The sequence below is a fragment of the Onychomys torridus genome, chromosome 14 (genome assembly GCF_903995425.1).
Source record: "Onychomys torridus chromosome 14, mOncTor1.1, whole genome shotgun sequence".
In the NCBI taxonomy this organism is placed as follows: Eukaryota; Metazoa; Chordata; class Mammalia; order Rodentia; family Cricetidae; genus Onychomys; species Onychomys torridus.
The window spans coordinates 35250026-35274367 of NC_050456.1; the positions used below are offsets into that span (position 1 = coordinate 35250026).

General features: G+C 36.9%; 1 protein-coding gene across 3 annotated transcripts in view; it reads right to left on the reverse strand.

The window, feature by feature from the left end:
- Positions 1 to 24342, reverse strand: part of Mdga2 (MAM domain containing glycosylphosphatidylinositol anchor 2) — an 818335-nt gene that overhangs the window by 222194 nt on the left and 571799 nt on the right. For all 3 annotated transcript variants that reach the window (XR_004946565.1, XR_004946564.1, XM_036206646.1), the window contains exon 7: positions 13370 to 13699. Coding sequence is in view for 1 of the 3 variants with exons in the window: in XM_036206646.1 (XP_036062539.1) it covers positions 13370 to 13699 (330 nt within the window). In the remaining 2 variants the exon portion in view is untranslated. The remainder of the gene's footprint in view (positions 1 to 13369; positions 13700 to 24342) is intronic.

A 24342-nucleotide genomic window follows, 5' to 3' on the forward strand; every position in this document is an offset into this window, starting at 1 on the left:
TATTTTAAAACTGTTCTGAATATATATAACCCTTGGTTATACTACCCAAATCTCACTTTAAGGATTTTCTGTATTTTTCTGTTCTTTTTTCTAAATATGACTGGTATTTAACAACAAAAGAGAACTAATTCTAACAATTATGGAAATTAATAGATCACTTTAGATAACCCAAATGTATGTGTTTGCAAGAAAATTCATTAGGGGGATCTTTGTATTAATCTTAGTTCTACTTTCTATCTTGGAACTCTTGAAATATATAGCTCTGACTTCTGACTTTGCAACTACAAAATGAAACCTAACTCTCCAGGGAGAGGGTCTGGAGAGATGGGTCAGTGGGTAAGCACTTTTCTAGAACACCCAGGATCAATGCCCAGTACCAACATCATGGCTCACAATCATCTTTAATTTCAGTTCCAGGAGATCTAATGCCTTCTTCTGGCCTCTTGGGGAACTGCATGAATGTGATGCATAGATACAAAGAAGCAAAAATACTCATATACATAAAATAAAATAAATGAAATAAAAAGTTTTAAAAAAAATCTCAGGAGACAGTTCAATAGAGTGCTTGCATAGTGTGCATAAAGCCCTTGGCTAAATCTCCAGTATCACAACAAACAAACAAATATATAAACACATAAAGGGAGTTTGTTTAGTTTTTTTTTTTATTTTGACTGAGGCAGGAGGATTGCCAGGAGTTCAAGGCCAGTTTAAACAATATAACAAGTTCTATTCTAGGATGGGCTCCAGCATAAACCCTCATTTCAAAACAACAAATTCTCTGTAGGTCGCAACTGTTCCACCTGACGCCTGGGCATTGAGAGAGATTTTGCAGAGAAAAATCAGGATCAAATTTCAAACTGTGGAGACGCTCACCATTGGGTTTCTGCTACTTTCCCTCACAGTTGCCTAGTGGTAAAACAGTGATGTCATTTGTTGTTAAGGTAAAGCTGAAACACATTCATAATTGTCTAATTAGTAAAATAATAGCACTCCTCAAACCTTATGTTCTCCTCTTAGAAAAAGCCAGGGGTGGCCTTGGTACCATAACTTTAAAACAATGAACCCTAACTTCTAATCTTCACAATAAACCAAGTAAAAGATTTACTCCTTATCTGTTAATTAAGATAACTGTCATAATTATTTTTAATCCATGTAATTGATGGCTAGGACAGCTTTATAAGCAAACTGTGGAACTAATTTCTCAGTCCTTATTAGATTAACCTGCATTTTGCTATTTATACTTTGAGTGGCCCCTATCTCCCATTGCTTGCATCAGAAAAGGATGAAAGAAAGTATTTGCTGAGCAAGCATGAGGACTGGAGTTCTCATCCCTGGGGCCTACATAGAATCTTGCCAGAGGCAGCAGCCTGAAATATCAGCACTAGGGAGACATTGACAAGTGATCTTGGGAGAACTAGTTAGCTATATTATCTTGAATTGGCAACTTCTGGCTCATAGGAGGGGTACTACCTTAATAGAAATAAGTGAAAAAAAAAAAAAAACCAAAAAACCAAAGAACAACAACACAAACATAGAATGCAATCTAGAAAAACCTGAGAAAAACCTTGGGCCTCAACACACGTATGTACCCCCACACATTTAAACACACATATGCCTACATGCATGCTACACACATAGTAAACAAAATTTAATTAGTTTTAAAGAAGAAAAGAACCAAGCCTACAGAAAGCATAATTTAGGCATGATTACTTGCATCTCATTAACTACTTTAATGAAATATGGGATAAATTATAACTTTTAAGGTAAAAACTTTGTTCTGATATTTGGAAGAATTGGGTATTTTCATAATTGCAGGGATTTTATGGACAAAACTTAAAATATAAAAATAACCAAAAATGACAGAACTATTAGTGAATAGATGCCTAGTTTAATATAGCCAATTCTTACCTTCCTATAGATCATCTCAAATGTAGGTAGTTCATATCAATATACTTTATGTCTCTCAAAACAACTTACAATTATAAATTTATTTATCATTCCCTGTCACTCCTACAACTGCCACTGAGAAGATTATTAATACAACTGTTATTACAGGTGAGTTTTATAATGTTACTTGTAGTCTATTTTAGAAGATACTGAGAACCTGGGGGAGATGATGACTATACTAAATACCATGTTTAAACTGTAATACTCTCCTCTGTCATTTCTCCCTCTCTTCTCCTCTCTCTTTATCTTCTTTCCTTTTCCACTCCTTCAATATTTATTTATTTATTTATTTATTTTTTGCTTAAAGGAAAATAAGGGCTTGTTTCTGTAGACGAATTTCTAAATGGTCTTATTAAATTAAAAAAAAATGGAGCCAAATATAGGGATGAAAGCCTAAGAGATCAAGGGAATAGGAATAGCCACCTGCCCACCTTACCTCACCAGCTCTGCAGCTTTCAAATGAGAGCTATTTTCTGTCTTACCTGTGCTTTTATTGCCTTGCTGTTTTGCCCTTTCATTGGCTCTTAGCCCAGCTACCTCTCTTCCTTGTCACTGTCTGTCTGTACAGACTTCCAGATCTCTATGGTTGGTACTGGGATTAAAGGCCTGTGTCATCATGCTTGGCTCTGTTCCCTAGTATGACCTTGAACACACAGAGACCTTGCTTGCTAAGTGATCGGGATTAAGGGCAGATGCTGCCTGTCTTTGCTTACTTAAAATGGCTTGCTTTTTCCTCTGATCTCCAGGTAAACTTCATTAAAGCACAAAGAAAATATCGCAACATTGTTTCCACTTTCAAATGTATGCGTGAGTACCAATACCTAGTCCCTGCTGATGGAGATGCTAAAGTATCTGAGAAACACATTCAGAAACTTTTGTGCTGGGTGTTCCTTCTTTCCTTACCAATGGGCAGGCTGGAAGAGGGCTGCCTCCTTCATTTCCATTGCTCATACTGTCACGGTTCCTAATTTTCCCACTATCTTCTTGTACAGTTTTTAAATATGACTTTTACTCTCTTCTTGGATGAGCCCAACTATGTCTAAATTAATGCAATGGCCTGTGAAACCCATGTCTTAATTCTGACCTTTACCTGACCTTAGACCTGATTTTCTAATGTGCAGAAACATAGACATTTTACATCCCCCTGAGCCACAACTACTTCTAATTTGGTTTGTTGTCCAACCTGGCCTTAGATCTCACATTCTAAAGAAGCAAGTCACAGCATCTTAGAACCATCGAAACATGGAGTTCAGGGAGGGAGCGAAGAAGAGCTCACCCAAGACGCTGGTTTTCCACGTATGTGTTTGTGTGAGTGTGACAACAGGAATCAGAACACATGTGTAAACAAAATCTTGTACACAAATCCTATCCATAAAGGAGAACTGTTTTGTTCTGATTCAGTTTGGACAAAGGAAGAAGGGTTAAAATTCTTACCTGCTTAACTTCCTTCTCCCGGAGTTCGTATGGGACCTACAACCCTATACCTGGCCTGATGTCAATGAGAGTCATTCTTGAATTGATTTGGCAGCATTGGTCATTGGTTCAACTGACCTGCAGAGAGACTGCAAGTTCTTCAGAACCTCACGGATTACTACCCACGTCTCCAGCTAAGTAAGGCCTAACAGCCATGTGTAAACCACATCTGTAGTATTATTTTTTATTATTCACTTTTGTTCTATTTCCTCAGACTCTACCTGGAAATGATTCCAATGATTTTTTGGAGATAGAAGATATCTAAGGTGTAAAAAAGTGAACTTACTAACATGTAGTTCATGAGTCTTCTAAGTGTTGAGTTGCGTTTGTTAAAGATGTGGCTCTCTCATGCAAACCATCCCACCCCTGCTGGCCCCCACTGTCTTCATTTCACCCTTAGTAACTTTTCATTCTCTCTCACAGGGTCTGTTAGAACATGGCCTATCTCTCTCAGAGGGCAGATTCTACAGACTGAAGAAACTTGACCACACTCTCCCACAGTTCTCTCTACAACAGCTAAGAACCTTGTGTTGTGGCACAATAGCAGCCCCTGACTTAGGGTCCTGATCTTACTTTGTTCCTGCATGTTTTGTTCTGTGAGTAGGCTTTGTTGAACTAAACTATGCAGCATTAACCGTCCCACAACCTCCTCAAAGTTTATAATAAAGTCAGGAATTCTCCTTTATCTCTGGGGTTTTCCTGAAGGATCTTTTCTCGATTCCTGTCCCCAGTCTTCTCATTAATGATCTCTCTCTCTCTCTTTTATTTTTAAATTTCAAGAATTTTTAATACAGATATTTGTGTTTCAATTTTACGTATCAGCCATAGGTTCCCCTGTCCTCCCCCCTCCCACCCCTGCCCAGGCCTCCTTCCCAGCCCCTCCCCCCCATTCCCATCTCCTCCAGGGCAAAGACTCCCCTGGGGATTCAGCTCAACCTGGTAGACTCAGTACAGGCTGGTCCAGTCCCCTCCTTCCAGGCTGAGCAAAGTGTCCCCACATAAGCCCCAGGTTCCAAACAGCCAGCTCATGCCTGGGTGCCTCCCAAACAGTTCAAGCTATTCAATTGTCTCACTTATCCAGAAGGCCTGATCCAGTTGGGGGCCCTAACTGTCAAGCTAGAACTCTCATCCAATAACTGATGGAAGTGGATGAAGAGATCCTCAGCCAGGCCCCAGATAGAGCTCCAGGAGTCCAATTGGCGAGAAAGGGAAGGGATTGTATGAGCAAGAATTGTTGAGACCAAGAATGGAAAAAGCACAGGGACTAATGAGCTCTCTTAACCTTACTTTAAGCTATCCTTCTTAATGAAGCTCCTCTCCAGGTTTCAAAGGGAAGTGTCTCCCTTCCTTTAAGGCTGTGTTACACTGTTTTTAATGCAAGCATCTTTTTTTCTAATGCTCACCCACTTCAACGTCTGATCACAGTCTCTTCCCCCTAAAAAACCTAATTCTGGAAGGGTGATGCTGTATCAGTTCCTTTGCAGAGCTGACCACTCTTGCTCACTCTATCTGTAGCTGTTGCTATATCTACACCCCTCCCCGAACACTTCGTCATAATAGAGAAGTAGTTTTTCACTCTTGAGGGAATAAAAGAAACATTTTCATTTGCCTAATTCATTCATTATAAAATCACTGAATCTATCTGAGCCTTATGTTTCCCACCAATTATCTTACAATTGTGTTAGAATGAAACACCTCTCATGACGAGTATATAATCTCGGGCTTGGGTGGAGACTCAAGGTCCCGATGGGCTGGTTCAGTCACCTGGACCAATTATCAACCCTAGGAAGGTGGGCACTCAGCCATGCAAGAAATAGGCACGATAGCTGGTTTTTTAAACAAAATGCTGCAGTGCTGTTTTTCTTCCCAGAATCTCCACCTCTAGTGCAGTACCTTACTGGGCCTCCCTCCCTCCCATGTGACCACTGGTCAGCCATGTGTCTAACTTCCATGAGAGCTTGCACAGTCCAGCCCTTACTCCTCCTTTTCTTCCTCTAAGCAGTTGTGGTTTACATCTTGCCGGTCCTTTACTTTTTTTCGTTTCATCTAATAAAATTGTTTTGAACTCCTGCTTTAGTCCATTCTTAAGATATTTTATTAAGGGGACTAAGAGCCCTAATGGGACCTTAATTTGCCCTTTATTGTTTCTTTTTAAACCTCTGAATTGCCATCCAATGATTAGGCCCTTAAAGCACCCGCCATACCTCTTCCCTCCCCATCTCTCTTTCCTTCCTCTTTGGAAAATTATGTAAATATGTGTTGATAAGGTCTAACGATACATTTCTTCCTTAAATTCTGTGCCTCATTCCTGATCCAGCTCAGTTGCCAATTGTCTTAGGATTCTTGTTGATCAGGGTTAGTGACATCCTCCTGTGTGTTTCCATATTACTTTGGTAACACATTAAAGCAAATGTCATACGTTGTCAGGTATTAAAGTTACTCAGTGTCATAACACTTGAATATTATGAATTAGGCTCTATGCACTTTTATTTCTTCCCAAAGCCACTTTGCTATCATAATTATTTAGCAAACATTTTCATTGACAGAGCACTGTATTCATTCATTATTTCTACAATTGTGACACAGTTACTGGTTCTGTATGGCACCTGTCCCTTACTCTCACTTTCATTTCGTCAGCCTTGCTTCTCAAAAGTTAATTTCCAAGGCACACACACTGTGTCCAATATTGTGGCAGGATTTTCTCTCTTCATTCAGACAATTCCAAAACTGTAGTGGGATTTCAACTAAAGTTTTTTCACCTGCCATGTCCAACATTTATTTTGTGTTGTTTAGCAACATCTTTTAAACCATTCAGCACATTTTAACCCGGCACTTAGTAAGCCTTTTGAAGGCTTTTTGTATCCTAAAATATTCAAAGGGTTCTTGACCATTTGAAAGTTGGATATTAAAAACAGAGGGAAAGGAAGGATAGCTCCAGAGGCCACAGTCTCTGTCAAATCTACAATAAGAATGGTTAACTAAAATATTTCATGTGAAACACTGACACAAACTAACATATTAAGAAAAACTGGCTATTTTTATTTAACATACTATGTTATCTATTCAAACACAGAATGTAGGTAAGTCACCTAGAATTCCCTTGCTGATTCGTTTCTGTACCACACACTAAACTACCAGGACTAATGCAAGTCAGCAGAACTCCAATAAATGTTTAATAATTCTTGAAAGCACTTTAAATTTTAATACAGAGCTTTCAGAGTTTTAATAAAACACATTTATGGAACAAAACCTTTCCCTCAAATAAACAATGCTAACAGTAGAACATTCTTCTTGGTAAGATTTATGTACACCGGTATGAATTATGTAATGATCCTCTGTAACTCTGACTGACATGCATACTAGTCTTTCCAAAGGACAGATGGAAACACTGTATCTGTGTGTGTACTCTGAGTCCATAATTTCCTTAGTCCATACACATACTCAAGGAAATGTAGATACTGTGTAAGAGCAGTGTTGTGGTCTAGTGTCTCCCTGGGAAATTCGCTGAACACAATGGTCTCTTAAAACTCCAACAGTAGTAGGTAGAGTCCAGGTCAGGCTGCTGTTCGGGTCATACCCCCTGCAGCTGTGCCTCTCTCCATCCCAGAGAAGAGGACAGTCTGTAAAGAGGAAGATGGGAAAGGCCACAGAAGAGGCACTACTGTTTGCAGGGGACTGTCACCATGGCCAAACACTATGTTTCACTTTGGCCTATGATTGGTGTGACAAATTGTCATGAGCCTGTCTAATAGGAATTAAAATGCTTGAACGACCACTTGGTGCTCACTTCCTTGACCCTGACACTATTGAGGGAATGAACCCCAAGAACTTAATATTTTTACATAAATCTCCTAAGGGGAGAGGGAACAGCTAGGGCCTTTAAGACATCCAGAGGAGAAAACGGACTCCTGGACAAAGATGTACAACTTGTCAGATGACCTTCTAAGAAAAACTTGGAGCTTCGACAACATGGAAGACTGCCTCGTGGTACATTCTGCTTTCCCTTTAAACCCACACTCATGACAGGACTCTCACTGGATATCTTTCTCCTTCTCCACAGTATGGCCATATTGAATACATCTCCCCTTTTATATTTTCACTATTAATGTGGCTTAATTAAGACAGGAAATTATTTTTCCTCTGTCAAGTATCTTAGGCACTAATTCATAAACCTTAACTGCAGGCATTTTCTTCTGACCAAAACAAGCAGCCCGCCCCTCGTTACAGCCATTCTCTAGAAATGCACTTTTAAAGGCGTGCGCCTCCGCCACCAGCGTCCGCCTTTAATCCCAGCACTTGGGAGGCAGAGGCAGGAGGATCTCTGTGAGTTTGAGGCCAGCCTGGGCTACCAAGTGGGTTCCAGGAAAGGCACAAAGCTACACAGAGTAAACCCTGTCTCAAAAAAAACAACAAAACCAAAAAAGAACAAAGCAGAAAATCCAAGGAAATGGGCTTCGTCAGTTTTTCCTCTGTTCTCGTGCTCACTCTGACTCACTCATTGTGTGCCACAGTCTCGAGCTCAGAAGCACTATCATTGCACCTGTGCAGATGCTTGTTGTCCTCCACAGTCACAGCAACTAGATGGTCAGCAGCAACCTGAATTGTGAAGACATTTTCAAGGGGTCGTCCTTAGGCTTATACACTTATGTCTTTGCAACTTGCTTAACCTACAAAGCGTTGTTCTTTTCCCTGTCTTATAAAATCCTCTTGCACACTTAACAAGAGAGAAACACAACCCTCCAATCCAGTGCCGAGTCTTTTGCTGTATTTGCTCATCAGATGTCTCCCCACGAATTCCAAAGAAACCTGACTTTGATTTCCTTTTCAAGACGTGAGGTACATATTTCTGAGTTTTACTATAAACACAGAAGTTTGTCACATCATGTGCAGGAATCCACACAAGCTGATGAGTACCAGAGACTTCACTATGGAGTGAGATGAGAAAGCAGTAGAATGTTTTAAAGAAAAAAAAAAAAACTAATGGAAATGAAAATTATACTCTACCAATTATGCTCATAATAAAGGAAGAACAGCCCTGTGAGGATATTTTAAGAATTTGATTTTAACTGCTGATAATTTATGCTTCCACTTGCATGCATTTCCTTTAGGAGGCACACAAAGAATCTATATTTCACAAAAACTGAACAGTGACATTTAGAGTTTGATACATTTAAATTTGTAACTGAGACATTTACAGCAAGGCAGAGAAAGCACTTTAAATGACCCAGAGTCTAGCCTAAAATATAGTTTCAGCAATGAAATAATAAGACTAGAATAAACTAATGTGATTTTCTCAGATTAAAATCAATACCATAAACATGACATAAGTATTTCTGAGACTTTCCCCATCTTCTGCTTGCTTCTTCTGCTTCCTTTAAGGTTCATATCTAATCTCAACTCTCTGGGCAACTGTCCTGTATCTACACTGCAGAAGCACTCAGAGCCTCTACAGAAGCGGGGTCAAAGTTCAAGTCAAGTGTCTGCCTACTACAGACTTTATCAGGCTCCTGGGAACTCTGCTTTGAATGACCTCAGAGCAATGTCTGTCCAAACCATCTTCATATGGTACACAGCCCAGCATGTAAAGAACTTAGTAGGGGAATTGAAAATGAATGGCTATTTAAATTGAGAAAACAGCTAATGGTTACAAGGACAACTTCCAAACTTGCAGGACTCTGTGTGTGTTTGTTAATATCAAACTAATTAGAAAATAATATGTAATTTATGTCATGTACATGGTAGTTTTCAGTATCCTATAAATACATGAATAAACCCTGAAACAGACACAGCCTCTCCAAAGTTTTCCTAAATATAACTTGCCACTTTCCTAAATCATTTTTTTTTTAAAACTGTTACTAATTCTGCGAATTACAAGTTTCTTTCAGGGATATTTACCATCTTAATCAGTCTTAAGTATCATCTAACACATGTGCTGACTATGGGGCTGTGATTTAAGGAAGATTTCTGTGCTATGTAGAAAGGTCTCATGGCAACAAAGCCTCATCTTATTGTCGTGTATACATCCCTTAAAACAGAGACTCTAGAGGCTAAGCTCTTCTTCACCACTGTAAGTTCTTGGGGTTCAGGACTGTTTCTGCTTGAGACCCCCATCTTGTAGCACACAGTCTGACCCATGAAAGATCTAATAAATCATGCCCTGATCCCTCAAGTCTGGACCAAGAGTCACTTTGGCCCTAAGTTCCTTTGTTCCCTGACATGAACCTGGATGTGCAAAATGCACCTTCATTGAGATCCCTCCAAATCTGTTTGTTTTGTGACAGGGCCTTGCTATGTAGGCCAGGATGGCCTAGGATTTACTGTGTGGACTTGACTGGCCTCAGACTCTCAATCCTCCTGCCTTGGTCTCTTAAATGCTTCACCATTCTAAATATTTAAATGCAAAGAATGAGTCTTCATTTATTTCCCTTTTTGTTCTTGGTTCAGATGTATTTGTAAAGCACAGAGGTAAGCTTGTGAGGAATAGCAGTGACCTTACATGGTCCCTGCTTTCTGGAGCCCTCATCTTACGCTAGGTGACCCCCACCATGAAGCCACATTCCCAAGTAATTGTACACTGCAATAAAGTGGCTCTTCCATGTAGCAAAATGGAGCCCAGATACTCAGCACCAAGGGACTTGGGGGTCTTGACACTGTGTGCCCCTTACTTGACCTTTCACCTGAGAATGAATTTATTTTTGCTCTTAGAAGAGAGGTATGGCTGTGGGAAGTGCAGTATGCTCATTTATTTGTTTGGCTTTGCTAATTGAATCTCTTTAACAAATAAAAATGTAATATGTTTGCCCCCCCAAAAAATAAAAAATAAATAAATACAGAGTAACTACTGAGAATTAAAGTTAGACTCCTGTGCAACACCAGGCTCAGAAAGTTTAGAAAGAATTTTAAAATATCACCCTAAAATAGTGTAAATTTATGGTAAAAAAAATGCTTAATATAAAAAAAAAAACCACTGACCACCTGGCCGTTGCTAAATTCCTTCAAATGGTAATAATTACAAAAACTGGAAATTGAGAAGGCATCCACATTTTTGATTGCCATTTTTGTAGTACAGGTTTTCTATAATGGACCACATGTTATTTATACTTATTTATTAACAATTTCTCCATTTTCTTTGATTTGCTCACTCAACCAATTCATCTAAATTTCCTTTCTATTCTTGGGGGTTTTTATTATACTGACACAGTCTGAGACTTTCTTCTATGGTACAGATTGGGCAAACTCTTTAGTCAAACTCTGGTTTGTAACATATTTGTTTTCATATTGAAGTGCTATTTTGAGCATAGAATTCTATGATGTGGAAATGAATTGTTTAATGGTATGTGCAGAATTCCCAAGTTTCAGCAATGAGAACTGTGCAGATTACTTGGGTGCTCCACTGCACTGTAGGTAACGCGAAACACAAGCCAGATTCAGGATGAAGACAGACACACTTGTTAGTTTAAGAATTATCTTCTTTAGTCTTTCTCTCAAAATAAAATTTACTGGGGGTCCAGACTCGTGACTATAACAGTTCTGTGTTCAAATAAAACCCGTTGTTCCTGAACTTGACTTAATGCTATGATTTTTCCATGTGGATACCTCAACAGTTTTTGTTAAAATCTACATTTTTAGTCTTATTAGACAAATTACAACATCTATCTTGTTTTATCTTGTCCTGAGACTGAAACATCAAATCAAATAGTATGTATATCTACTGAAGAACTTTCTGTCACGTCAGTAGAAAACTGAGAAAGAGCAAGGGTGTGTGTATGTGTGTGTGTGTGTATGTGTGTGTGTGTGTGTATGTGTGTGTGTGTGTGTGTGTGTGTGTGTGTGTGTGTATGCAATGGTGCTTGTACTTCCAAGGTAGAATAAACAAAACAAAACAACAACAACAACAACAACAACAACAAAAAAAACCAGTAGAGTGGTAGAGTGTCAGGTTCATAAATTAGATCATAGTTGTGTTAAACAACTATCTGTTTTGTTTTGACTATGTGCCATGAATCTTTTCCTAGTAATTTTTTCCTACATTGAACAATACTGACAAAAATCTAGTCTTCACAGACTTACCCCTTGGAAAGCATCAGATCTGTGTGTAGAAAGAAGGAGATTGCATAGAGTATGTTTCTAAAAATCGTAATACAGCTTTTTATTTCTAGGGTTGTGGTCTTTAGAAACCAAACAAATAATTAGGATAACTTACTATAACTGTTCTAATGTCTGCTAGGCTCTTCTTGAACAAATTCTGTTCTTTGGCAACTAGAATTTTCCTTTTAGCACCTCTGGCAATTTCATGAATTAAGGTTGGAAATTTCTACTCTGTCATCCATAATACCTAGTTCTGAACAGTCAAATGTAATTACCATATTTAAATTATTATCAGAATGCATTCTAGTAACAATATCACAATTCTCCTTTTATTTTTCTCTGATCTATTCTAAGTTGAACAGCCAATGAGGCATGTTTCCCTAAAATGAATTTGGTAAATAAAAGCTATGATTCCAGTGTGTGTGTGTGTGTGTGTGTGTGTGTGTGTGTGTGTGTGTGCGCACTTGTTGATTAGTTCTCAAACAAGAAATAAGTGAACTAAAAAGGAGAAACAAACAAACAAAGTAGGGTGATGTATATGGGTAGAAAATTCTTGAAAATTATCCTTCAAAAATAAAGGCAAATGACCCTGGAATTTCCTTTTTACCCTTACAACGAACTCTTACATGGATGTCACTCAGTACAATATTATCTATCATACTAATGTAGGCAGTCCATGGATAACTGCTGATTGAATAAATATGTATCAAGAGTTTTCTATCAAAACCATAAATAAATCTGTCTGTCTGATCATGGTAGTCCAAATATTTAGAGATCAGATAGATATAAAGAGGCTTTGCCTAAACTAGGATAGGAGCCATATCCAAATACAATTACTTTTAATATTCCAACTTCCTTTCACATAGATTATGTATCAGATAAAAACTGAGTATATTTTAGAACAAAGAATCACAAAAAGCAAGAACATTTTTGTCAGCCTTTCATATGGACTTTAAGTAGTAAAATTAATCCAGCGTGAACTGCAATTGGGAACCAAGACAAGGCACAAAGCTGCATGTGAATCAAATGTATATAAGAGACAAAATGCTGCCTGATGGAAAGAGCAAAGCTAGCTTTAAGGTCTATGAGTTCCATGCATAGTTCTCACCTAGCACTGTGTGAGAATCTTCAGTTAAAACAACCTGGTACCTGAATGGCAAAGCAACAAATTGGCAAAGTACACACAGGTCTTTAAAACATTCTGAGATTCAACCTACCACATTCTCTCAGAAAAACACTGGACTTTTCCTCATCTAGAGATTTACTTTAGACCAGAGAAAAGGATAACACATTTTCATTTTTTAACTTTAAGAATTCCCCTCCAATATATATTTTGTATTTAGCTATTTTCATTGTGAGGACACAGTACCATGGTATTCTACCAGAAGTCACTTGACAACTTTAAGACATGGTCTCCATTAGTAGAAAAAACATTGCTTCTGTGCTTTTTTTTTTTCCATTTAAGTGCTCTTAAATTACCTATCAGGGTTTATGTCCTAGATCTAAAGGTTTTGTTGAATTTTAAATTTAGAAACATGCTTCAGCCTTAGTCACCAGTTTAACTTTATTAATGTAAGTTTTAGTGCTACAAGCACTGTGGAGAATGTAAAACTGCTGGCACAATTTTTTTTTAAAGCTTAACTTTGTCACTGCTACTGATTTTGTTTACACTGTTTTTAATAAAACCTCATGTAAATCTAAATAAAAGAAAAAGCAACGATGTCTCGATTCAAATATTTACTAGGTATTTAGGGTTGTAAGATTGAGACTTAATTTAAAAAACAACGAAGGCTCAGCTTCAGTGACTTCACTAAAATCAAATTATTTTCAAGGCGTTTTGCACCATGAGCGAGCCTCTTACCTGTACTGCTGGAAATATTAACGTCAATACTGATATCAGATATTCCTCCTCCTTTCAGAGAGGCCACACATGTGTAAGTCCCAAAGTCCGTGAATTTTAAATCAATGATATCCAAGTTTGTTGTTCCAGGAGATACATCCGGGTCAGTCTGCGTAATAACCATCCGCTCAGAACTTCTTAATGGACGACCATTTTTAAACCAACTAAATGTTAACTCCTCAGAAGGAACAGCTTCTACTTGGCAAGATATTTTCACCTCACGCCCAATCTGGATGTTGTCATCTTTGTGATAAGGATCAGGAGTGATCCAAAATCGTCCTTTTTTTAATGCTAAAACATAAAAATTCCACAAGGAGTTAGTGTTACCTTCATATTTGTGGGGTTCCGTCACTCTAGGTGATCATGTCTGGGCTGAAACAATAAAGCAAAGCAAAATAGAATGAGCATATGTTTTGTTGCTAATTTTTTGTCACGTGCACTATAAATCTTAACAATTACTCTAGAAAAAGAAAATCTGAACAAGAACCCATTTAAAGATTCTCAACACTTGATTTTTGTACATTAGGCAATGCTTGACTGTAATAGAAAAAAATAACACTTGAACTCTACTCAGAATTGTTGCTCTAGTTAGGTCTTTGTTGTTGTGGGTAAAACACTGACCCAAATCTATTCAGGGAAGGAATGGTTTTATTTCCACTGACACTTACAGTCTGTTAGTTATTGAGGGAAGCAGGAATGTGGAGCAGGATCTGAAGCAAAGACCATGGAAAACAAAATTGCTTACTGGCTTGCTCACTCCCTATGGCTAGCTTGGCATCTCTCATTAAGTCATCCCAGCCCATTTGCCCGGAGATGACATCGCACAGTGGGCTGGGCCCTCCTACATCAAGCCCCATTTAAGAAAGTGTCCATAGATATGGCCACAAGCCAAGGCAACACTTCAACTGAAGTGGGTCACATTGGCAACATTACCTAACTCTGACAATGGTACTTAACTATGCCATGCTATGATTAATACTATGACTGCTGTAATGGTGGAATGAACATGGCTGGTGGCGGGGGCAGGTTACAGCTTCCTAAGGGCCTGAACTGGGCTTGAAAGTGTAGAAACAACAGGGAATAAATTATTTCTCTTATGGCTGCTTCTCTTATGAACACTTTTCTGTTCTGCACTAGTTTTTTGTATTTCCCTTCACCTCAATATTGGCCTCCATGCATATGAAATGTAACTTATACAGTGGAGCTGTATCAGAATAAAATACTGGACACCAACTTTTGACTCAAAGCTACAACCACGGGGATACTATCAGAAGTCAAGTGTCTGTAGTGGACATACATATGTAAGAGGCTACAAAACAACATTTGCTGGCATCTTTGAACCTAACACAAGTTCCCTCAGTTAGTCCTAGGAAGATCAAGGACTGTACATGTGCAGAGAATGAACAAGAGATAACTAAGTTTTTAATCTGAAAACACACGCTATCTAAGTTTCCTTACTTGTTAGTCTTAAGAGTTTTGTCTGCTTTATGCATTGTATCTCTGGAGAAGCAAAAAAACAAGAAAAACAACAAATGCATGCTTCTTTGTGTTCAGGACATTGTCGTAAGCTCCTTTTCCAAAATGAAGACACTCAATTCAGCCCTGATTATTTGAGATGAACAACACAGAAATCACCAGGGCCCTTTGGAAATGATGAGGTCATCATTTCCAATAATTTGTAATTGCAATTTATTTATCAAGTTCTTATGATACCTAAATCTGAAAACTAGGCAATTGTACATCTGAAATATTTTACAAGCTTCAGGAAATTTGAATCACACAAAAGAACATCACTAACTAGTGTTTTGAAAATGCAGTTTTGATGATAATGAAAACTCAGAGGACAAATATTTATAGTACAGTTAATACTATTCTTTATTGAATTTTTCATAATAACATGCAATCTTTGAATCTTATTTTTGTGGAAACATATCTTTATAAGTAAGTTACTATAGGGCAAAATGATGATGTATTGAGTTATTCTACTACGTAGAATGATGTGTTATATTCTCAGAATCACTGAAGCTAAATCCACTCTCCCCAGAAAGAAAAGGTCATTTAAAAAGTGGTCATATCTGGCTACTATATTTGCTATAAAGATATTGTGTACATATATTTAAATGTCATAATAATTCTACTGCACAAAACAGTTTAGGGGGTCATAGAATAGTCCTTCTTTAAAAAATATTAAAAGTAACAACATTTTGATTTTTAGTATAATAACACATAAATCAGTTTAATTTCTAAACATATCCCTACCTCATTTCACAAGTAAATAGAAACTTAAATGGAATTATTACTCATAGCCATAGTTGTGAAAAATAAGTTGCATGTATCAACTTAACAAATAACTTCATACTAATATGAGAGTACATTTGGGTACTATTAAGAATAATTTTCTTTACAAAGTGATTTGTTGATTGACACATATAAACAAATGTAACAAACACTTAGATGTTCATGTGATTGAGATCCACTTAACACACAGTACTTTTGTGCAGTTCAGCATTTTGCATGGAAATCAATTAAAGTATTATTGACAACAGAAGCACTTCACATTAATCAGCCAAATTGGATTGACACTCCTAAACTCAAAAAAAAACCTCAAAAAAACAAAACAAACAAACAAACAAAAAACCTGATAAAACATGTGAAATCAATGTTCACATTATATGTTACAGGCTGTTTTACTCACAGAAAAGTGATTTGTAAAATCCTAAGTAAAAAGACTAAAGATTAAATAGCTGCAATCAATACTATTCAATGTCATACATAATTGCAGTATTTTATAACAACACAATCATACATATTTTAATGAACTACAAAAATAAATAAATAAATAAATATAAACAAAAATAAATAAAAATAAATTTGATGCCAAAGATATTTGACCTCAGTCTAAAATCAGTCAATGAGTTAAGCCAATCATACTAGACTTCCAAAGTATACAAAAGTTAAAGAGAAGAAGGACAAACAGGTCTCTTTATTCAACTCCAGGTAAAGACTATCAGAATGAGTGTGATTCTCTCAGCTGCACAGCATTCTTTATATGTTTGTTTATGTTTTCCCTTTAGCTAAACAACTGATTATGGACACAGAAGAGAAATTGTCTAAACAAAATAAAATATAATTGTGTGTACATGAGGTATGTTTATCTACACTAACAGAGGAGTAAAATTTATTAGATTTTCTAACTCAATTTGTTCAGAAATCTAAAAGACTAGCTCTGTAAACTAGCATGTGTAAATAGCAACTTGTAACTATCTTCTCATTTCTATGAGGTCCTCAATGGGTTATCTAATTTTTATGGGTCAAGTTTGTCCTTCATAAAAATAGTAGGTGATAGTACTAAGCTCCCTAAGAGACCCACTGTGAGAATAAACTTATTAGCAATTGTGTTAGAGCTTTGAAAATATAAAGTGTTTAATATAGTTAATAAACTGTGAGGCAGGTCCCTTCATTTATAATTGAATACTCTCCTTTTCAGTGAACAATTTCTGATCAAACAATGCTAATTTAAAGTCAGTTCCTGTCACCATTCAAGATTTCAACCTCTTCAAATCAATCTGAGATAAGTGCAGAGATATAATAGGTGTCCAATAGACTTAAGAGACAGTAGAGCACTAAAACATTCTTTAAAAAAAGAGGAGAAATTCCTTTCTCCAAACATAATTTATTAGCCCAATATTGAAAATCCCCTAACACCATGCTAAAAGAACATTATATTTATCTTAATGTATCATTGAGTGTAATGGATGGGCCTCAGAAGGTATTTGTTTAGTCTGGCAGCGCTTGTAAAATTTTGGTGTGAAGCTAACCTGTGTTCGGAATAGCCAGTTCAGAAGTGTAATATGCACACAATAGATTACTTCTTTGTCTTAGGCTTGAGACAAGCACAATCTTGAAAGAAGTCTAGATTGTGGATTCCACAAAAGGAGACTGTAGGATTGTATCTTGATCATAGATATCAATTTAAAAATATAAAACATATTTCTTTTAGACTGAAGAAACTCAGCCTTCAATGGAACATCTATGCCCCACCCTCTCCTCCCAGACTCAGGAATTATTGTGCAAGGCGAAAGATAAAGAGTATATGAGCCAGAGGCAGTAGATGAGCCACGGCTCCTGAACACAGCAGGACAACTACACACATGAACTCATGGTGGTTATGATAGCATGCAAAAGATGTGTGCAAGCTCAAGCCACACCAAATTCCAGCATGAAGAGGGGAGCTGAGCACTAAGTCCTACCCCCACTGAGGAGTTATTGGAAGTTTTCAACTGTTGGCAAGGAGGGAGTCATTTTTTTATATTAGTGTAAACTTTGATAAGTCTGACACAGTCTAATATAAGGTCACATATCCAAAACTATACAGGCATCACCAAGTACTCTTGTAAAAGTAAAAGACACAATGTTGAATGGGTAAGGAAGGAGTGAATCTGGAAAGAGTTTAGGGATGGTGAGCATTTATGATCAAAATACATGTATAAAAGTCTGGAAAAACTCAGAAAACATTAAAATATTTCTTTCTTTTTTGGTAAAATATAAGTTAGATAATAAGTAGCAGTATGACAATCAGAACAATTGATGGAGATAACACAATAAACATAGCAACTGAGAAAGCATCTCCTTGGAAATGAGAACGTTTTGTCAGCTTCTGGACTTCTACTAAGAATTTGTTTCATGACGACAATGAGACAGAGAGGCTTCCAATTACCAATCCAAATTGCTGAATTAGTAAAAAGGTGGGCTACAGGGATAGTTCAGTGGTTCAGAGAACTGGCTGCTCTTCAAGAGGTCCAAGGTCTGATTCCCAGCATCCACATAGTAGCTCACAGTCATCTCCAATATCTTCTGGCCTCTCTGTGCATACATGTGGTGCACAGACATTCATGAAAGCAAAACACCCAATACATAAAATAACTAATGAATATAAATAGTGAAAAGACTTTCCAGATACATCTCAGCTTCGATTCAGTAGAATTCTGGATGAAAAACTTTACAAACTGTTACTGAGAGAAATAGACACAGAAATCATTAACAGTACAATCAAATGAATAAGGCATTGATTTTTTTATCCTCTGCTAAAGAGAATTAAATATTTGTTTGAGAAATGAGGTGTTTTCTAGCCCCACCAGTTGCCAATTGAATACGCAGTTGGAAATAGATTACATCAGCAATGATAAGAAATAGAATTAACAATGGTATATTTTATCTCTTCCTTTATAATTAGGCACCCACTGCCTTAGGGGGAGATGAGCAGCCTCAGAGCAATGCCACATCTCATTCTTCTGTATTATTCCCAATACAAACATGATTCCTTTTTATATATTATTTTATATATTTAGTCAGCAATTTCCATTAAACTTAATATAAATGGACATTTCAAAGCATTTGCTTTGCAAATACTAAGTGCTTGCATTCACTTGTTGTGAAATAATCCTTCTATATACTGTGAAAATGTGTTGCTGTCATTGTTAATAAAAAGCTGATTAGCTGATAGCTAGGCAGGATTTTGAGGGCAGAAAGAATGCTGGGAAGAAGAAGGGTGGAGTCAGAGGAATTGCCAGGAGATGCAGAGGGAGCAAGACATAGTGGAAGACAGGTAACACCACAAGCCATGCTGGCAGCACATAGATGAATAGAAATGGGTTAATTTCAGTTATAAGATCTAGTTAGTAATAAGTGTGAGCTATCAACCGGGCATTTATAATTAATATCAAGTCTCTGTACTGGTTATTTGGAAACTGGCAGATGGGAAAGAAAAGTCCACCTACATTCAGTGTGCAATGTCTGTGTTCCCTTTTATTTTATTTTACTGTCTTATACACTTGAGGTTCACTGGGGGTGGGGAATGAGATAGAAGAAGAGATTGATGAATACACAGAGGCAAGGATCCAACAATACACAGTAGTCAGCCTATACTAATCTAAGGACATTGGTGAGGAAAAGACTAACACAGAAGTTCTAATTTCAGTGTAGCTTCTGATTGTGTGCATACCATGGGTCATCAGTGTATATCATGATCATGAAATACCAGTGTCAAACATGCCATTCTCAAAAGGGGACTAAATTTCATGTTAGAGTGCTCCTTACTTGTATCAGAGCTCAGCAGATAATCAATTCTGATGAAATATGTAAGATGGAGGGAAAGAGACATTTAGAAACTCTGCTTCAGAAAGTTAACAAGGGATGTGTTAAAACAAAGCAGAGTAAGGTATGATAGTTGAGTGTGTCAGTAGACTTTGCTTTTGAAGAGAAGTGTTCAAAGCTCTGAATATGCTTGCATGCATGTTGCCACATTCCTGGAGACTGGTTGTACCTGCTTCTTTGTGAAAATTTTCTTATGTGTTATGCCCCAGAAAACCAAGTGAGGAAATTGGGTGCTACGGGATGAATCATTGAAGCATTTTGAAAATGTATTATATTCCTGATGTCTTGAGAATTTCCATTAAAAGCATCACAAGGTAACCAACAAGATAGACTCTCCAGGAGAAATAAAATTTCTTATAAAAAAGCCAGAACACAAAAGATAGATCTTGACTTTTTATGTCAAGTACCAAATGGTACACTGAAGTTGTCAAAAGGTTCAGAGCTATCTAAGAAACTTGTTTGCACTAAGGTAGTCAGTGTACTTGCAATATTTTTCACAAAGTACTAAATTTTCAGGTTGCTCATATCTTGGAAATGGAGACTTTCATATATGTAAGTAGCTTTAAAAAGAAGTTACTATATTATGATTAGTTGTGAAGTTACGGGAGTTGATACAAAGTGGTAATCTATCTTAAATTTTTTAGGAAGAAATAATCTAATCTTATTTATACTATGTATTATACAATCTATGATTTAAGAGTAGAAAAGGATGGATGTTGTAGGATAGTTGGGAATTGGGAGAACTTTGCTTTTGTTTTTCTTTCATTTTCTTTATGCACTAGCCGTCATTATATATCCATTTCCCTCTTGACACTCAAATTGCCAACCGATGACCACCGAAGTGGAAGTTCATTAGCAGTGTAACAACAACAAATGACACCACGTCCTGAAGTACCCTTAATAATTTGAATGAAGAACTAGATGCTGAAAAGTAGTAAGGATTCCAGGCTCCACTTATTTTGTCAGTTTATTTGAAGTTAATCACCACAGTAGTCATTCAGACAGTTTAATCCCAGTGTAGCTAAATTGTAGTGGTCATTTGAATGTTCTTACTCAATAAAACAACTGTGTGTCAATTCAACTTAAAGGGGGTGGTCCTTCAAGCAGGCACACAATATGCTTCTTGGAGTAAGCCCTTCCTTGAAAAGACAGGAAAGTAGATGTATCCATTATTACTGTCATCATCATCATTTTGTTATTCCCTTTTCTTCATCTTGATCTTAAGAGGAAATATAGAACGTTCATAAAGTATCAAAATAGTCACCTAAGTGTCATATGTAAGAATATTTTCTCACTATGGCTACTGTGTAAATGATATTATACATAGCCCAATGACTTATCACTAGCTATTTAAATAGGGACATATGAATCAGCACCATTTGCTGGCCTTTTAATGTTCAAAATTGGTATTCTGAATTCACATTTCAATTAAATTTTAAAATACCTCTACATTATTAGAAGCAAAACTATGTCCAAGGTTAAGAATATATCTTACTAAGTTTTTGTTTTTGTTTTTGCTTTTGTTTTTGTTTTTAAAGTAAGATTAGAAACAGCCATTCAATGACCTGGGAAATTCTTGGGATAGCATAAATCTTTTGAAATTCTTTTTAAAATAATGTATCCTTAATATTTATTGAAGTGATTATGAGGCATTGGAAAACCAGCCCGAACACTGAGACTGAAAGGAAGTATGTAGTACTGTCACTTGACTGTCCCCTTGTAGCATACTTAACAAATTATTTTTGACAGGAGGGAGAAAAAAAACAAAAGGAAAGAGAAAAAGGAAGGAGTGAGAGTAATTCTACTTAAAACGCTCTCATTGTATTAGAAGTCTTGTTCTAATTTTGTTTTTCTGGTTTCTTGTCTCTGGAGTTATGGTCGTTCCTTTATCAAATGATTTATTCCCTCTGTCAACCTCTCTCACTGTACCCTACATCCAATTCTCCTCCAGTTATCCACTTCCAAAATTTCAGTAGTTTTCTTCCTAAGCTATTTCTTCAGACAAGGAACTTTTTTAGCTCACACTTAAATATTTCTCGTTACCGAGCTCATTCTTCAACCTGCATGTGGACCATCTCTTGATAAAACGGTGAGACACCAGTTGCCTCCAGTGTTCTACCAAGTATTCATTCACTTAGACAGGTTACACACAGTTGCTCTTTGAACTACTTTAGCCTTAAAGCCTCCAAGGCTAGCACTGGACTTTTAATGGTTAACACAATGACATTTTTTTTTTAGTTCTTTCACAATTTTGTATTGTTTATATCTTTCATTTCACATTTCTTCATTGTCAGAATAAAACTTAAGAAGACAAACAAGTTAGAGCTCCTTAGGGCTCATTGTACCTCTACTCCACTCTGCCTCGTTGAGTTTCATTGCTGGACTTCTAACAGTGCAAGTGGGTTGTTTTCTGACTCATTTGCCTGCTCTTGGGACCCTTTTCCTCCTCCTGAGTTACCTTGTCAAGACTTGATATGAGGGTTTGTGCCTAGGCTTGTTGCAACTTGTTACGCTGTTTTTGGTTGATATCCCTGGGAGGCCTGCTCTTTCTATGAAGGGAAATAGAGTATCAGTGGATATGGGGAAGAGGGGCCTATGGGTAGGGGAACTGAGAGGAATGGAAGGAGGGGAGGCTGGGGTCAGGATGTATTGTATGAGAGAAGAATAAATAAAAATTAAACATTACAATATAAAGAAATAAAAACTGGACTTGCCTGGACTGAATCTACCAGGTTGAGCTGAATCCCCAGGGGAGTCTTTGCCCTGGAGGAGATGGAATGGGGGAGGAGGAGCTGGGGTGAAGGCAGGGGCAGGAGAGGGGAGGACAGGGGAACCCATGGCTGACATGTAAAATTGAAACACAAATATCCGTATTAAAAAATAAAATTTGAAATTAAAAAAACTCTAAACAAGTAGATTTTGCTCATTTGCCTCACAATTGCCATGTCAAGCTCCCTCATCATTCAGATTTTCAAACAGTAAATGCAAAGCAAGTCTTGTTGAAGGGAGAGCTTTTTTTTTTTTTTTTTTTTTTTTTTTTTGTAGCTGAGGATCGAACCCAGGGCCTTGTGCTTGCCACTGAGCTTAATTCCCAACCCTGGAAACTTTTTTTCTGAATTATTTTGACACAATTGAAAGCTGCACAGATTTTTCTTAATATTCTATGTTGTGTTTGGTACCTAGGTTTCAGTAACATGGAATTACTGTTTGTTTTATTTCATTTCCTAAGATGATAAAAATTGTTGCAATCATATTTATAACCATCTCAGTAAAAGGAAATAGGTTTAAATAATTTAAACCTATTGTTTCATTTAGCATTGTAAACAAAACAAGAATAACCTCAATGTACTAAGTAAATAAACATAAAATACCTCTTTTGTTTAGGAATTGGTGGAAATTATATTATCTACTACTTGGTAATTAGATGAAATATTAGGGCCACTTAGTCAATGCCACAGAACCCTTCCTGAGGATGACTAAGGTTTGTTTGATGGTTTTTCTTTCTGACTATAGGTTCCCGGCCTTATTTCCCAGTATCTGTGTGGAGTTGAGCCCTAAGTTTGAAAGAGAAAAGAGGCAAAGAATGATGGCTTAGTAATAATATGCAACAATCTTCGCTCTAATTCTCTATCTGCTACCTTACCATTTAAATTTTTCAGCACTTTTGCTTCATTGTCATTGAGTTCTATATCTGTCCTTCATCATGGTATTATTAATGAAATCTTACATTTGCAATTATTAAATGTAACTTTATTTATTTGCTACTAAATCAAGGCCTGTGAAATGTCAGAGTGGAAGAAATAGGATGAAGTTAGGAAATTCATTATGAGAATGTTTTAAATACCAAGAAAATTCTTATGATTGCAATGCACACACACTCATATGCAATGTAAGTGATTCAATGATGGAAAATCATGAGTATAAAGAATATTTGAGAGTTTAAAAGGTTAATTTTCTCCTATTATGCTTTTTCAAACTCATATACTTTGTTATTATTTAATGCTCTATTGCTCTTGAGTTTCTGATACTATACCACAGAATAGATATTTGCATTTGTTGACTACTAACATTGGGAAGGACTGCCAAAATGAGGGATAAAGAAACTATAGAATGAGCTAAATGCAGTGCTCAACACATATATTACTAAACATGCACAATATTTTCTTTTTATAGAACACAAAATCCTTATTCTGAAAACTTTAAAGAAGATTATAGCAATACAATTGTAGGATTGTTCTTCCTTTTCACTGAGGAAATCATGGCAAGTGAGATAATTCAGAGTCATAATAGGAAGAGAAAAGTAGATACTGGCCAAATAGGTTAAAGATAGGAGCTACGACACTGAAGTTTTCCCTTAGCTACAAGCTAAAATGTCATCAGATACATGATCAATTTTGTCTTAGCCTAAGGCCAGATGTGCAAGAAGTGTTTAAGCCAAAAGTTCTTTCCATCAGGGATCCTAGAAGGAGGTCTGACTTCTTTCTGTTTTCTACAGAAGCACCTCTGCCTGGAGCCTATATTGTGAGGACATGACTGAAACTGAGAGAAATCATTGGACACCCTGAAATTGGGTCAACTAAACTGACTACCTCTTCCTCTGCCATGTCTCATCCCAATTTCTGCCATGAATCCTATAAAAGAAAAACCAACTAACCAACCAAACAAACAACCAAACAAACAAACAGACTCTTGACTCTTAGACTAGCTGTCTGGTTCTATCCCATTTCAGGGGATCCAACCTGCTACACAGGAGCTTCATATGCTTTCTTGACTATTACCGT